Raw genomic sequence first — 17,216 nt, 5'->3', positions numbered from 1 at the left:
CTGGTGCTGGGTTGGGCAGTCTAGCCAAATTCCGTTCATTAGCTAAGGCGCCAGGGTGAATGTGGCCAGTAAGAATGCTGTTTTGGTTCCATCGAAGAGCTGATAGGGAATAGGAAATACACTTTCAGTTTTTTTGGTTTCTGAGAGGCAGTATGGACAAGTGAAGAGTCCAGGATGCTTGGAATCTGGAGGCCAGTTATTAATCTCCATTTCAACCACTAACTGAGCAGTACAAGTAACTGCCATTCTCCTTTTGACTTTTTTCCCTCCATTCTGACACAGTTGTCTTATGCTGTCTGTACCAGCATGAAATTCCTGTCTACCGTAGACTTCAAGCATTCCAAAGTCAAGAATCAAGTATTCACCAAACATTTACTGAGCCACCTACACTCTGCTAGGTGCTATGATAGGTGTTTTGGAAAGTGATATTAATCAGACATGCTCTTTGCCCTAAGGAGCTTATAGACTACAGAGGAGATGGATCATTGAAAAACAAAAAACATAAAACAATAAAGCAAGTACAATGTGTGAGACATATTAAAATTGCTAAGGGAAAATTGGCAAGGATGATTCCCTTGGGAAGCCAGAGAAAACTAGAAAAAGGAAAGGACTTTGAACCAGGACTGTTTGAATAAAAGGATAGAAGTTTTTGTGGAAGAGGAGGCCATACCACAGGAGAAAACAGCATAAGCAATGGCTGGGTCTAAGGGCAAGTGACCGATAAGGCTAAGTGGAGGATTTGTGTGATGTTTGGTTAAGACGAAGGAATGTAACTTTTACAGTATATTCCTCCCAATGTGTGAACAGGCTAAAACAACTCTGGGCTTTGAGGCATTTGAGATTTTAGGGAGAACCTTCACAACAGCAAGTTTTATGAGGGTTTTTTTGATCAATTGAATAAAAATTAATAGGCATTGCTGCACTGTTTTTTCTTTATGCCTTTACATTCGCATAGTTTCACCTCTCCAAAAGCTGGCCTGCAACTTCAGTGTTTTCAGCTAAAACAGGGTGGATTATCTAATCCACATCATAAGCCTTGAAATTTACGTAAACTTTATACAATGTTCTCTGCTTGCGTACCCTAACTCTTCTGAGTTGTGAATTTTCTAGTCTTGTAACTGATTCTGTGACATTTCTCGTTACATTATAGACCTCAGGGTGATAGGGCCAGGCTTCAGGGGCTCTTTTTCATTTTAATCTATCAGCCTGTGATTTACGTAGCTGCCATCAGATAATGGCGGTGTTCAGGTAGAACTTCCCTGCCCAAATGACTCTACATATCTGAAACCTAGATAAAAATTAAAGTTTTGTTAAAATAACAAGGAATCCCATTTAAAATAGTCATAGTTAGTTGATATAAATACAAGGAATCACAGTTTGAGCCAGAGCCAAATTTTAGGGAATACTAATATCTAGGTTTTGTCGAGTACCTTTCTTGCTAATTTTCAACTGCTATGAGCCATTGCACAATTAAGCCCTGCTTTTCCTTCTCAGACCTAAGTAGAAACAGTTTCTCTCATCTTTATCTTAAACATTACAAGTTTTCTATAGTTTTAGGACCGGCTTATATGTGATTTTCTCAGGGTTTTAATGGTAAGTCTGTAAACTACCTACATACAACTTTCCAAAGAGAACATTCTGAGTTAACCTTCTTAGAATTCCCAGTTGCAGCCGGGCACGGTGGCTCACGCCTATAATCCCAACATTTTGGGAGGCTGAGGCGGGCTGATCACCTGAGATCAGGAGTTCGAGTTCACGACCAGCCTGACTAACATGATGAAACCCCGTCTCTACTAAATACAAAAAAATTAGCCAGGTGTGGTGGTGCATGCCCGTAATCTGAGCTACTTGGGAGGCTGAGACAGGAGAATCACTTGTACCCAGGAGGCGGAGGTTGGAGGTTGCAGTGAGCTGAGATCGTGCCGCTGCACTCCAGCCTAGGCAACAAGAGCGAAACTCCATTTCAAAAAAAAAAAAAGGAATTCCCAGTCACTCTCAAAGTGACTCCTGCTCACTCTGTTTCCCTCTTCATTCTTTAAATGCCCAGAAATTCCTTTCTTCTTTCTATGGCTTCATGCCAAAAGGAGTCCACCAACCCAAGGAAATACACAGAGGGAAAAAGACTGTTGGTTGCCCCGGAATAGATTGGCCATTCTAACATGGAGAATTGTTTGCCTTTGATGTGAATCTTCTTTTTCCCTAGCCCCTTCCCTTTTGAAACTCAGATATGTTATAAAATCTAATTAGACTTAACTGTTTAAAACCCTCTATTAATTCCCAAAACAGAACCACATCTTCTTACAACCAGCTTCTGTTTATGTTTTGTTCTGCAAGAAGCCTGACACTCTTTTCCACCTGAAACTTGCTTTGTAAAACATGTTTCAGTAAAACTTGAACAATTTCAAAAATAAATTGAGGGTTCTTTAGAAATTCTAAAGATTGTATCTCTGAAAAACTTTTCATTAATCATTTGCCAAATAATCTGGTATTATTCCCGCTAATCCCTTGCTCTTCTTTTGGCAAGTTCTCTTGAGTTCTTAGTCTGGAGTCACAGCCCTTGATTTTCAGCCTTCAGCTTAGAGCTCCCTCTGTTTCAATGGCAACCAAAGATATTTTTGTTTCCAGAATTTTCCTATATTCTTTGCTCTTCCTAAATTTATTTGGAAATTTGCTACTCATTTTTGTTTTGTTCTGTTTGTAATAACTTACTCAAGCATACCGTTTTTCTTCTACAGCTAAATTAGGTGTAACATTATTCTCTGATTACAAACCTTCCCCAATTTGACTTTCAGAGACTTGGCTTCTTCAAGAGTTAGTAGCTTGTAAGTGGAATAAAACATTTGAAAAATGGAAACATATATATAATACATATACATATATATAAACATATATATGTGTTTTAGAATACATATTTGTAAGGAGGTACAGACCCGATTTGAGTTAATATATAATCTTAATCATTTGATTCTAACTAGGTGGTATAACCTGCCTGAGAGCTTCAAGGGGCAAGAAACTAGAAAAGGAGAAGATTCACATGAAAGAAAAATATTTTTGTGTTGGAAAAACTAATCTACTCTAGGTGTGTGTGTGTGTGTATGTGTGTGTGTGTGTGTATATGCATTTGATTTGTAAGTATTTAATAAGCACCCTCGATGCACCAAGCACAGACCCACGTACTAGAAAGGAAAAAAGTGAAAGACACTTTTCCTGTTCTCAAGTTTCTCATGATCAAGAGAAAGAGATACATAGTGTAAAACATAATACATTATAATAAATCTCGCTTTTACAGAAATAAGGGACTTAGGAAGCAGAAAAACTGGTGTATTTGATTAATTATTCCTGATGAATTTAGAGATGACTTTGCTAGGTCCTAAATGATTGGTAGAGTTTCACCAAGCAGAGGTTGGAAGATGGGGAAAAGACACAGAAGCAGAAAATGCACAAAATAATCAGGTAACAGAGACTTACAGAACAAAGACTTTCTTCTGAAAAATGGCAGGAATTTAGAAGAGTAATATGTGGTTGGGACCAGATAAGAAGGTCCTTGAATGCCTTCCTGAGATTTCATTTTATTTCAAAGCAACTGGACACTATGACAAGATACTAGGTGGAGGAATAAAATCATTCAATCTTCATTTTTCAACTATAATTCAGGGTATAGTAAGAGGATTTTTTTTTCTTGAGACAGGATCACACTCTGTGGCCCAGGATGAGTGCAGTGGTACAATCACAACTCACTGCAACCTTGAACCCCCGGGCTTAAGCAATCCTCCCTTCTCAGCCTCCTGAGTAGCTGGGACAGTAGGGGCATGCCACCACTCGGAATGATAGGCACTCAAATAGAGATTAACAGAAGGAAGTTCGAGCTCAAGGGGGAGGCTGGACATAGAATCACAGTTTTAAGACTCATAGTTAGAGCCATAAAAAGTGGATAAAGTCAATACCAAAGGCAAACATGTGGAGTGAAAAGAGAGCCAAACATCAAACTCCCAAGGAACATCACATCAAAGGGAGAAGGAGAAGGGGCGAAACCAGGAAGAGTCTAGAAAGAGGCAGTTAATGGATAAGAGAAGTAGAAAGGCAAGTGCAACCAAAACCAGTGGGGGAAAGGTTGCACAAAGTAAGGAAGGCCAAACATGGCAAGATTTCCCAAGGGGAGGCTGTTGCCGATGATCAAAGCGCAAGAATTTTAGAAGAGCAGTTTCAAGAGTGTGAGGAAAGCAAGCGAGATGCCCAGGAACATTCTGAAGAAGAGGAGAGAATGCAGAAGCATCCAGAGCAGACGAACTGTGTGACTCGAGGGGCACAGCAGGCTTTGGAGATGGTTTGATTTTGAAATATTAAAGTGTCATAGAGAATGTCATTTAAATCTTAAGATCTATTGTTTATCACGAAGTTTAGAAACAGAGGCCTTGCTTCCCATGGGATTTAAGTCCCTTAAGTCCCTGCTTCATTTACGCTTGCCTTAAATCCCACCAGGTATAAGCAATTACTTAAGATACTTTTTACTGATGATGCACAATTTATCTTTCCTGATGGCTTTGTCAACTGATAGAAAATGTGATGAAAGCATATGATATCACAGTAAAATGGGGTGTTAGAATTTGCATGACTTAACTAGGAATAAACATTCACCTTGGGGATGTCAAGGGAGAAGAACATTAAACACCTTAGCCACAAACCCCTTTTTCCAATGAAAAGGCTTGGAAGAGGGTATCAGGGAGAAGAAGGAGAGAAGGAGAAGGGAGCAGTATATAAGGCATTAGGGGAAGAGAATGTTTTCAGAAACAGAAGGTGTCAAATGATGTGGAGATAATGAAAGGAGGCTTCTTTATTTGGAATGAAAATCTCACTCAGACCTTAAGAGAGGATTTTCAGTAGAATATGGCGAAGCAGATGTCAGACTTGGAGAGCGAATAGAAGGTAATGTCCTAGTGGATCCTTTGGTTCTCAAATGCAGTAAATAAGTTATCTACTATATAGAACAAGCTGTTACATGTAATGTGCCTGAGTATGTGTGTGTATATACATATACATGTACACATACATACACAAATGCACACACACAATGTGTTTATATGGCAATGGCCTCATGAGCAATATATTTAATATAACTTACATCTGACATTAAGAACATCACATAAATGTACATGGTACCACAATATACATTATATTTATCAAGGCTCAAAAAACTGATAAGTTTTTATTATTCTTTTCTGCTCTTCTTTTAAAAAAATGTGAACTTGGAAACTAAATTGACATCTCAAGGAACATTGACACACCAATATAAAGAAAGGAGGGTGCACTTAACCCTTTTTGAGAGGGATTGTATGCTAGAGTTTCTATGATACTTCTTGATGTGTGACTGAATTTTATTCTGCCTCTTTCTCTCTCTCCCTGCCCCCCTACTCCTTCCAGTGGAATGGAGTATGTCCAAAGACTTTTCTCCTTTGGCTGGAGAAATCATCATGGATAAACTGCAGACTCTGAGATGCACAATCCCAGGACTTAAAATGGTAAATGTCCCCAGTAGACTTTCCATTTCCCTATTGCTGATATTTGTGCTGGGATATTAGTAGCAAATGCCTATTCTGAAAGCAACAGCCAACGCCCAGTCCTCTGGCAACAACTGCCACTCATTAAGCATGATATGTCTGGTATCTATAATCTGAATTTCACAAAGGAGTAAGCAGACAGCATGAATCACTTTGTAAACTGTCGTGTTCTAAGGAGATCAGAAAAAGACTGGCCTCATGCAAGCCTTGAAAGCTGCTGCTTTTTGGATCACAGTCTAATCTTTTGGGGGGAAGCAGGGAGTGGATCAAAGGCTCTGAGAGATCCAATTTTGACTCCCTGTCTGATGGTAAAAATAACAGCTTCATCTCACCCTCATGCCCACAGCCTCAGCCTCAGTTGAGATCAGTCATGAATTGCAATCACATAATTTCCTGAGAGAAATCCTTTTCCCTTGATTAAAAAAAAAAAAAAGTCTGTCTAAATATGATTTCACAAAAAAGAAACTATATACGGTGGAGCTATGTTTCTCAGTAACCTAAACTAATTTGAACTGTGAGTGAAAAACTGGAACAAACTGCTTATTTGTTTAACTAATATAAACTCAAAAGTTAATTATTTAGAATTATGAACATGTGAGCATATGAAATGCAAAAAAAAAAAACCTTGTAAATCAGTTCAAACTGGAGCAAACCCTGTATTTCCTCAAGCAATTAAAATGCAAAAGATAAAATTCTTTTTTCTCAAAATATTTTAAAAGTAAAATTAAATCAAACCTTTTTCAGTCCAATTCAAATATTTAATATCTTAGGACCTTCAGATGAGGGAAGTAGAGGGATAATTTTGTTATTGTTGTTGTTGTTTTCTTAAAGGTTGGTTGATTAAAATGTTACCTACAAAGTATAATCCTAAAGCCCAGCCTTAAAAAAAAAATGCATCAGGTTGCATTTCTTCAAGTTTAAACCTGCTTATTCTAATGGAATTTTTTATGCTTGGGTAATCACTACGGAATCCTGACGTTTAGTCCTAATCGCATATCTATACCAGGGGCCAGAACTGTGGATTACCAGAGCAAACAAACCCCTGAGTGGGTGGCCCCCAGAGATGCTATCAGTAGAAGACTGATTCCAACCCTATGGCTCACGAGATGGAAGAGGGCCAGAAGGAACCCTAGGGAATTTTCATTGCTTAAAAGAAAAAGTGGTATGGTGATAAAAATGGAAAACTCTCCATAAAGAGTTTCTCTAATATCTGAACTAATTTCCATAGGGATTAAGTTTTTCCACTTGACCATCTAATGAAAGAAATGCAGACACTATTGTAATCATATAAAAGCCTAGGAGTAGATTTATACTTTACACAATCTCTATAACTTTGGGGGTCATAGAAACCCATTTTCAACATTAAAAAATTGATTTCCTAACAGAGTAAGGTCCATATTTTGTGATCCCTAGAAAAGTCTCTCCAAAGATGCGCTTTTTTTTTTTTAACTTCAAACATCATTTTACAATTTTTACAAGCAATATTTCATCAAATGCTGGCTTCTCAAATGTCCTTTGGGTTCACTGGAAAAAAAATATAAAAGCAAAATATAAAATATAAAAACTCAAGCAAAATGTAAAAACTATACAAAAGATTTTAAAACATTATCAGCAAACAAAAACAATTCCTTAATTCTTAACATCACAAAAGACCATTAAAGAATATAAGCCATTGTCTTAACAATGGCTTTAAAATTGAAGTCACATCAAAGAGTCAATTTTTTTAAATGTGTATGCAACTGAATGAAGGATGTTTATTGCAGCATATTTATTGTAGCACAAAATGTGGGAACCATCTAAATGTCCACCAGTCAGGGACTGGTTAAATACATGATACCGAATATTTGCTCACAGTGAAATGTATGCAGCCACAAAAAGAACAAGGCAGGTATTTAATGCACTACTCTGAAAAGATATTTATTATAACTTATTCATTTTCTAAAGCAAGTTGATCACTAAAAGAAGTGATAGCTATTTCCTATAGGAAGGGGAAAATAAGGAGAATGATGTGAGAGTGGGAATTGCTATTTTCAGTAAACCTTGTAGAACTATGTGACTTTTAAAAATTTATATATAGTTTTAGGGGGGTCAAGAAAAGTCATTATGATACTTAAATTTTGAAAAGAAGAAAGTGCATAGAAACTAAGAGGGAACTTCAAATATGGTTACTGTGACATATAAACATAATAATCTAGAAAAACCAGAATGCTATAGTATGGGCAACAGAGTTCCAAAGAGATGAAGGAGTTAATCAAACATAGTTATTAAACTGTATACCCATAGAGTCTAGGGTAAAAATGATTAAATAAAATGCCTGATGCATCATTTCAATACTTTGCAGGGCCAACAGTACTTTGTTCAAGTCTCGGCTTACAATATGAAAGGATGGGGACCTGCTCAGACCACGACACCGGCATGTGCCTCTCCTTCTAGTAGGTGGTGGCTGTGAACTCTCTCCAGCATGGTAACAGACTCCAACTGCAACTCCATCCTCAGGGTGCCATTGCCGTTCCCTTCCCCCACTGCTTGCCACCAATAAGACCTTCTCAGGGCAGCATCTGGGCCACATAATGAATGATTCCCCTGCAGAAATGCTCCTGGGGAACCAGCTCAGTGGAGTAAAAGGAGAGGGAATTTGGAAACAGAAAGGCTGAATCTGATACCCATTATGCCTCTTATCATCTGTGTGGCCTTCAAAAGTTGTTTAACAGCCAGGCATGGTGGCTTATGCCTGTAGTCCCAGTTACTGGGGAGGCTGAGGCAGGAAGATCTCTTGAGCCTAGGAGTCAGAGAGTTCGAGGCTATAGTGAGTTATGATCGCATTACTGCACTGCAGCCTGGGTGACAGACTGAGACCCTGCCTCTAAAGAAAAAAACAAAAACCAAGTCTCTGAGACTCAATTCCATGTCTTTAGAACTGGTCTAACCACACCCTTTCATAGGGCTTTTGTGGGGATGGATCAGATGCCACGGTGGGAGTTGCGGCCCAGAGTACATACAGTCCATTGTAGCTCACCTCTTCCCTTCCTCACCCGCAGTGCACACATCCACATCGACCTGATAAGAAAATGAAATCTAACAAATCTTACCGATTTGACACTCTGTCAGAAAAAAAGCTTTCTTACTAACAGCATTCTGCTACAAACCCACAAATATAATCTATAGCATTTGTAGTGGTGGCTGAGAAACCCAGCAAAGGCCTTCCGATTATTTGAAAATTAACAGTCTATGTATGTCTGGTATGTTTGGGCACTCTCTATTAACCAGAAAATGTAATTAACCGGAATAAATATCTCCAGACATATCATACCATAGATTTTTCTATGTAATGAGCCCAGTACTCTGAATTGTATTTTCATTTTTTAAAAGCACTTTATTAATGTGAGAGTTAAAAGTGATATCATATGTTTCTTGTGAGAGTACAAACTGCTACATCCTTTATGGAACACAATTTGCTATGTTATACCAACTGCCTTAAGAAAATCTGTTTCTTTTTACTCCATAATTCTACGTCTAGGACTCTACCCTAAGTAAAAAGAAATGCGAACAAACCAGTCTGTACGATGATGTGTAGCCATGCACTCATAAAATGAAGCATCATGTGTGGTAGGGAGAACAAATATCCAATATTAATTTAGTAGTAAAGTATGATATATCTATCTTTATATCTGTAACTACAAATAAAATACAATCACTAAACATGGTCTTTTTAAAAAACATTGTGTGGAAAAAAACTTCTACAGTGTAAGTTTTATGTTTTATGTAAAAAAAATGCCAAATGTGGGATTTTTTTCACATAACATTCAACTGTAGGTTTGTATATAATTAGAGTGTGTCCATGTGTCTTAATAACTCTCCAAATTTATCAGTGGACATTTGGGTTATGAGATTATGGTCTCTTTTAGTTTTTTTAAATATGTCTGTGTTTTTTTTTTATAATAACCATTTACTCAAGACCAGCCATGAATCAGGCAGTATGTAAAGGGCTTTCAAACTCAGTATCTCTTAATCCTTGCGGCAATCTTTCATCATTGTTTCTGGCTTGTAACTAAGCCTCATTGTCACTATCATCTGCATCTCTATCAGCAATGGAGATAACCTTTATCAAGACTCATTATATGGGGGGCATTAATCTAAGTACCTCACACGGATTAACTAATTTAATTTTCATAACGTACCTCTTGAGGTGATTTTTATCATTGGGCTCATTTTACTGATGAGGGAACTATAAACATAGAGGCACATATATACAGAGCCCAGCATCTGAACTGGGGTTCAGAGATGTTGCCTTTCCGAAAATCACAACACTCGTACGTGGCTGAACCAGGATTCTAGCCTGAATTGGTCATCTGGCATGTCTCCGATGTTACAGTAACTAGTGCCCTGCTATTAGGCAGACTAAGAGCTGGCCATCTATGCCTGACTACCATCTCTGGCAGATTCAGATAACTACACCAGGTCAGACAGGACCTTGGACCACCAATGCTTGAGATCCCTAAGGTCCCTGACTCTCCTGGCATTTGATGACTTCATTATTCTAGTCTTATTTGGACTAGTCATGTTTTTATTTCTAGTCATTTATTTCTAGTTGTCTTTTTACCAAAGATTTGCCAGAAACACAAACAGAATTCTAAGATTAAGATAAAAGGAACCAATCTCATGTTGGGGATGGGCAGTAGTATGTGTATATTATGGGAGAGACAGAAAATGCACAAAAATGCTAGTCTCAGTTGACCTGAAAGTGAGGAGGTATGTGGGGAGCCCCACTCCAAATGCAAGTTCTGATCTGCATATAGATGCATTTGCTGATAAAGATCAGAGGTTCAGGTTCCATAAGCTGCACGTTCCATTCAGACACTATCTGTCACAGCCCATTTGAGGTGCCATCTCCAGAATGACCAGAATAGTTGTTCAGGACGGGGAGGAGTCACTTATTAACTGGTAATTAACATATCAAATAGCAACCACTTTCTAAAATGGTATGTTTGATTAGTAGGGATAACTGGCAAAGAACTGAAATCCTAACATGTGGTTATAGTTGTTGCAGACATGCCCTATCGCTTGGGAGGAACAATATAAAAACACTCCTATTTATAAACAGAGTATGACATTGTGATGTAACATATATCGGTATTCAGATATTTACTAGAAGACAATGTATTCTAACATGACAGGGTAATTGGAAATTTGGTAATATGTTCCAGTAGGCTATAAAACTTTTTTTAAATATTTTTACAAAAGGCCTTAATGTGTTTTTATAGACTTATGTTATATGGTACAGTACATAGTAAGAGAAAAGGATCCAGACAGGCTTGTCTGAGTTATGATCAGGAAAATCCCGATATCGCCAGTGAACGTAAGCTCGGCATTGTGTCACAGTTGAAGTGTCTCATTACCAGAACAGTGAGCTGTATTATGTGACACAATCTGCTCTTTTCCTACCATGCTAAGTTTATTCCTATCAGGTTCCTGATTTCTTAATATATTTTCAATTTTCTCCCTCATCCCTAAAGTCTCCTATTTTATGTAGTCGTCAGAACCTTCCAAACATCTATGAGAAGAACTCATTCTTTCCAAAAACCTTGGCATTATGTCCAGTGCTCACTTGGGCTGCAGTTTAGCATTAGCAATTTTCTAATGTATCATAAAGTCATCAGATGGAGCTCGCCTCTGATGTAATAGGGCTGAAAGAGACAGGCCTATTTCAGCTCTCCTCACATTGATGGCAGCAGTCACACTCCTTAGAATGAATTAGCATGTTCAGGGATGCGTAGTAATTCAGCCACCTAGGAGTCTTACTCAAACACACAACCTTGCTTATCTTATCATGAGCACTTCAGATGCATTCATCCAACTAAGAGAATAAACTCCTAATGGCCTTTGGAAATCTATGAGAGCAACATTTATTCTCACTGTGCCCCAATTCTGGGGGTGCTAAAAATGATCTAAAGGATACCGAGTGTTTATTTCCTCAAACATTTTTGAACTTTCCAGTAAAAATCCTTTCCTATCTTATCCTACCTGAACATCATCATGCTTCTATTCACAATGCCTCACCAACATTTAACGAGTCTGCTCTGTGCCCCAGATGGTGCTTTGTTTTCTTAAACCTCAGACAAACTAAAAAGAGACTTAAAAACTCTGTAATCCCAGTACTTTGGGAGGCCAAGGCAGGTGGATCACCTGAGGTAAGAGTTCAAGACCAGTCTGGCCAACATGGTGAAACCCTGTCTCTACTAAAAATACAAAAATTAGCCAGGTGTGGTGGCACACGCTTGTGGTCCCAGCTACTAGGGAGGCTGAGGTAGGAGAATTGCTTGAACTCAGGAGGCGGAGGTTGCAGTGAGCTGAGATCGCACCACTGCACTCCAGCCTAGGCAACAGAACGAGACTCCATCTCAAAACAAAAACAAAAACAAAAACCTCACTTTATAGGCCAGGCCCATGGTGGCTCATGCCTGTAATCCTAGCACTTTGGGAAGCCAAGGCAGGTGGATCACTTGAGGCCAGAAGTTTGAGACTAGCCTGGCCAGCATGGTGAAACCCTGTCTCTACTAAAGCTACAAAAATTAGCCGGGCCTGCTGGCACACACCTGTAGTCCTAGCTACTCGGGAGGCTGAGGCAGGAGAATCACTTGAACCTGGGAGGCAGAGGTTGCAGTGAGCCAAGATTGTGCCACTGCACCCCAGCGTGGGTGACAGAGCGAGACTTTCTCAGAAAAAAAGAAAAAGAAAAAGAAAAACCTCACTTTACAAAGAAAAAATCTGAGGCAAAGAGAAATTAAGTCATGGTTCTTGACCACAAGGAACAAAGACTCTACAAAAAGTACCTGTGCCAATTCCCTGTCTCCAGCATTGACCACAATTAAGCCACACCACACAAACTCCAACCAAGCTTCTGACCTTCCTTCCTAAGAGAAAATAGAAAAATAAAAAGCATGTCCATGGTATATGAAATGAGCAATATATTGAGGGTCAGGAGATGTTATTATTGCCCTGGCTGTGCCACTAACAAGCTGAGTCATATACAACTGGATTGGTTATATCAGCCCCGGTCTCCTGAAAAGTAAAATAAAGACAGGTACATGGGGGAGGGTGGAAAGGAAGAAGGATCAGAAAATCTCTGAGGCCCCCTTCTTCATAGGTAATCATCTGATAGGGTAAGAAATGGTGTTTCCATCATGAATTCCCTTCCTTTTAAGTTATATTTACAGAATGCCTATCATGTAATTAGGCATTGTGCCAGACACCTAAGATATCTCTCCTTTAATACTCACAAATATCCTGCAAAGTAGATACTATCCTCATTTTTCATGTTAGGGAGTAGAGGCCCTGTTGGTATAAGTAAATTACCTGCAGACACTGAGCTAGGAATTTTAGGAGTCAGGATTCACACCTGTGTTTACCCGACTTCAGAACCTATGGTCCTCCTAACTGTGCTATATGCCTGGGCCTTGGATGAACCACTATGGAATGCCTTTACATAACTTTAACTGTCATGACATCTACTTAAGTTTCTGAATGAAAGAGACCCCATATTTTAAAATAAATCTGTGGGGGAAGGAGTTTGAAACTTGTTCAACTAGAACTTAAGCCCAAGATACACTCATGAACTAACTGGCTTTTCTGGGGAAGAATGACTAGCAATTTTAGAGAAAGCATCTCAACTAAGAAGGACATTAAGTTGTTGCTTTCTGTTTTTTCCTCCAGAAAGGAAAACTGGAGGAAAGAAAATAGAAGGAAGAAGGGATGGACTCTGAAATGACTGAACTGCTGAAAAAAAAAGATTAAGAGTTGGAGACAGCAGAATTACAATCTTGACATTAGTCCCATATGGGTTATTACTCTTGATATCATTATAGCTAAATGGAATGAAAATAGAAGGGGGAGAAAAATCTCAGTGGGTATTGCAATTTAAATTTGCCTTGTAAGCTAATACTGTATATTTAGAGACTGAGCAGACAGGGTGGTTGGTGGCTCAGAGTATGTGCAGGGGCTGCTGTGCCAGCTAACCAAAGCAGACATTCATTAGAGCAAAATGTAGATTTCCATTTCTTGGCATTTGACATGGGCTCTTTCCTTGGAAAGAAATGTCAATTTGGCCAAAAGTGTGAAACCTACAATAAAAGCACTGGGACTGTGGATTTCATCTAGTCTGCACATTCCCACCCCTTTCTTTCCTACTGTGAAAATCCAGTTGAGACTCGGGGTGCTAAGTGGAGAGATGGCAGAGGAACTGGTTAGGATATAGAAGGCTAAAAGGGGAGAAGGGGTTGGAAGAGGTGAGATTGGACTCCCAAATTCCTGTTTTCTTTTGGCTTTCAATTACCATTTTCTCTTGCCCTAAGACTGCCCGACACAAGAAACCAACCACAATTACTGTTTTGCACAGAGCTCTGAACAATGGCAGCTTCTAAATCCTTGGCATCGCCTGCTTGCTCTGCATGTGCGGGGTGCTCATCCGCGGAGTCTGTGGGTAGTATGAGCAAAACTCCCGCTCCTGAGGCAGGGCAAGGAAGAGGCCTCCCTTGCTTTAAAATTTCACTATGTTTATTTCTTTTGTTCAATAGACTGGAAAGACTATGACGACAGAGAGCCCAGACACAAGGGACAGAGTGAAGTTTTGGAAGGTCTGCTGCAGCAGGTCCGAGCCCTTCATCAGCATTACAGTTGCCGGGGTAAGGATAAAAATCTGTGCTGGGCCATCAACTGAGGTCTCGGTGGCGCCGGTAATTTTAGCAGTTTCCTAACTGGGTCATACCTTCTCATTCATCACGGAGAGAGATATTAATATTTGTACATCTGGAATCACTTTACAGCACTATCTTGCTTTAACCCTTCAGAAGAGACCTCCCTCTCCTTCCCTCCCTTCCTTTCCCTCTCCCTCTCTCCATATGAACGGTTTGAAAACAAGCACAAGAAAAACAGCAGCTGCCATGAGTTCCCTTCTCTCGGAATTGTCCCTTCACAAGACTCCTCAGTGGGGCTAGCTCTTTGGGATATTCACCCAAAAACATTTTGGCTCCAAGGAAAATCCCCTGAGTATCCCTGCAGGAGCCCAACCAATTATAATAACAACAATAATAATAAACCTCCATATTTATTAATAATATAGTTTACAATGCAATTTCACACCAAGTATCTCATTTTCATCCTCATTTTGGCAATTACCACTGAGGCTAAGTGGTGTTCCCCTTAGGTCACAATGCCAGGAAAAGACAGAATCAGGACTCCAAGCTGGATTTTTCTGGTTCTAAGTCCAGTCTTCCTGACACACTTCATTTTTGTCCCGCACCCTTACATCAGGACTGGGCACTGAACTGTAACCTCACTCTGAATTTTAATCTTCCTCTGTACCACTGCTCACAGGAAAGTAGAGCACATATTCCCTAGACTTTCACCAGCTACACCCAGAGAATCTCTGAGAAGGCTTTAAAAGCTTCTTTTCTACTTGGGCTGTTCAATTGGGACAGGGTCAGATTTCTGATCTGTGTGACGATTCGTGGAAGAGGTACTTAGTTTTATTTGGAGAATTAAAGCCTACATAAAGTTTTCATTTTCCATGCCCCCATCAGATCTCTAACTCCATTGTGTGCTGTAGATTTAGGGCACTGCTGGGACAGCTGGGTAAGAAATCCACTATTGTGGAGGATCTCTTGAGCCCAGGAGTTCGAGGCTGCAGTGAGTTATGATGATGCCACTGTGCTCCAGCCTGAGCAACAGGGCAAGACTCTGTCTCTAAAACTAGCAAATTTTTTAAAAGAAAAAAAATCCACAGCTGAAACTAAGAGATACTCGCTGAGTTTGAGCTTGCTATAGATAAGTCATACTGAGCATTAGCAAAAGGTTGTTCCCAATTACTACATAGCTATCACAGTAGGACCCTTCAGCAATGTTGGCTCTAGCTAGAAATGAGGACAAGTGTTTGGAAGAAAATAATATTCTTCTAATGACCAGTTCATTAGGATATGTAAATATGCATGGAGTAGCTCTGAAACCCAAGTGGGATTTCCATTCCCAGATCTCTAAGAAGTCTTTACCCAGACCAGGACCTTCAGCATATTCCACACTGACCAAAGTCTAGTCAGTTCTCGGTTACTGAGGGCTCATTTAACCAGGCCAGTTGTTACCAAAGCTCCTTTCTCATCTTCTGCCTTTCCATCACATCCCTGCCCATTGGTTCCTGTGTGACAGCAAAGGTAACAAAGCAAGTGGACACATCTGTATATATATATATACTATACATATGTATATATATACTATATAATGAATTCTTGGAAATTCTTGGAAATTCATAAGCCACTGTGTGTTTGGTCTTGATCAGAAGGGGAAAAGCTGAAACTACTCACGAGAATGAGAGTTTTTTTAATATTATCTGAGGATTCATGCTCTCCCCATTACCACTGGATTCCTATCTAATAATCAAAAAATGATTGCCTAGATGGCCCAATTGTTTCTATAGTTTCCATCCAACTTCTGTCATGTACATGCTTTTCCCCCAGAGGAATGTAAATATACACACAATATCAGGAAAGAATTAAGTAAGGCATAAGGTAGAACTTTCCAAAAAAGAAGAATATATTTTATATGAAATATACTCTGGACACTTAAACAGTGCTCAAAGTATGTTCCAAAGATCAGTGGTCCAATAATATGCTCAGCTGAAAAAGGTTGTCTTGTCATGTAAGTTTTGGAAATGTTGAATTCTACACCTTCTCTTAGAAATTTAAAATATACTTTAGAATATTAAAGACTCTAATAAACAGACATATCACATTTGCTTAAACAAGCATTTTCCAAACTTCTTTAGCCATGTACAACTTTTTCACAGTATTAGTATTCCAAAGCATAAATTTTGGGAAATGCTAACTTATAATATGCCAAAATAAATTACCTCATACACACACAAAAAGAATGAATCTAAGATGATTTAACATAACCCTAAATGCAGAAGGACAAATGAAGAATAATATAAGTATTGCTTACAGAGAATTACAAAATTTTTTTATTATTATTACAAAATTTTTATTTAAAATATTCAAATACATTGAAATACTATGTCGTTTATTGGGGACATAAACTTTTACCAACTTTACAATTAGAAAAAGTCATTATTTCAGATTCCAATTCTACCGCTTACAAGCTGTATATTATTGGGAAGAGGATTTCACCACTCTGATCCACAGCTGCTTGATCAGCAAAGTCAGGATAATATTACCTATTTTGCAGGATTTCTATGAAGAGTAAATTAGGTGCATTAAATTCACCCGACACAGTGTCTTTCCCTGGCAAACTGTAGCTTATTTTTCTCCCATTAAGAATGGGGCCACTCTCCATCCTCGGCACTTTATGGATATTCCATAGAATTGAAGTGTAATTGGTGACTGTACTGTAATGACCCTGTAATGACTCACTAACCATACAACATATTCCAAATATGGGAGTAATAATAAAAATCACTTCTACTAAAATCCTAAATAGGAGGTACCAACATCTACATTAATTTCTGCATTTTGGCTAACGAACTGGCCAAAACTGATCTGCATGATTAGTATTGGGATGAAAATTCAAGGGAGATGTTAAGCAAGCTTCATTGTTCACAAGGTGAGTACACTGACGTGCATAATGAATTACAATATCAAAACAACAGTCGTGTTCATC

General features: G+C 38.9%; 1 protein-coding gene across 5 annotated transcripts in view; it reads left to right on the top strand.

Annotated features, from left to right (window-relative positions):
• The window catches only part of ANKFN1 (ankyrin repeat and fibronectin type III domain containing 1), a 350,740-nt gene that overhangs the window by 273,926 nt on the left and 59,598 nt on the right, over positions 1 to 17,216 (top strand). For 4 of the 5 annotated variants that reach the window (XM_054535672.2, XM_024235192.3, XM_054535673.2 and 1 more), the window contains 3 exons: positions 5,419 to 5,516; positions 7,897 to 7,987; positions 14,126 to 14,233. In XM_054535672.2, the coding sequence (XP_054391647.1) occupies positions 5,419 to 5,516; positions 7,897 to 7,987; positions 14,126 to 14,233 (297 nt within the window). The remainder of the gene's footprint in view (positions 1 to 5,418; positions 5,517 to 7,896; positions 7,988 to 14,125; positions 14,234 to 17,216) is intronic. The other variant, XM_054535674.2, reaches the window with a different exon arrangement.

The sequence above is a fragment of the Pongo abelii genome, chromosome 19 (genome assembly GCF_028885655.2).
Source record: "Pongo abelii isolate AG06213 chromosome 19, NHGRI_mPonAbe1-v2.0_pri, whole genome shotgun sequence".
Classification (NCBI taxonomy): Eukaryota; Metazoa; Chordata; class Mammalia; order Primates; family Hominidae; genus Pongo; species Pongo abelii.
The sequence above is the reverse complement of the archived record's forward strand: the minus strand, read 5'-3'. Positions and strand labels throughout refer to the sequence as shown.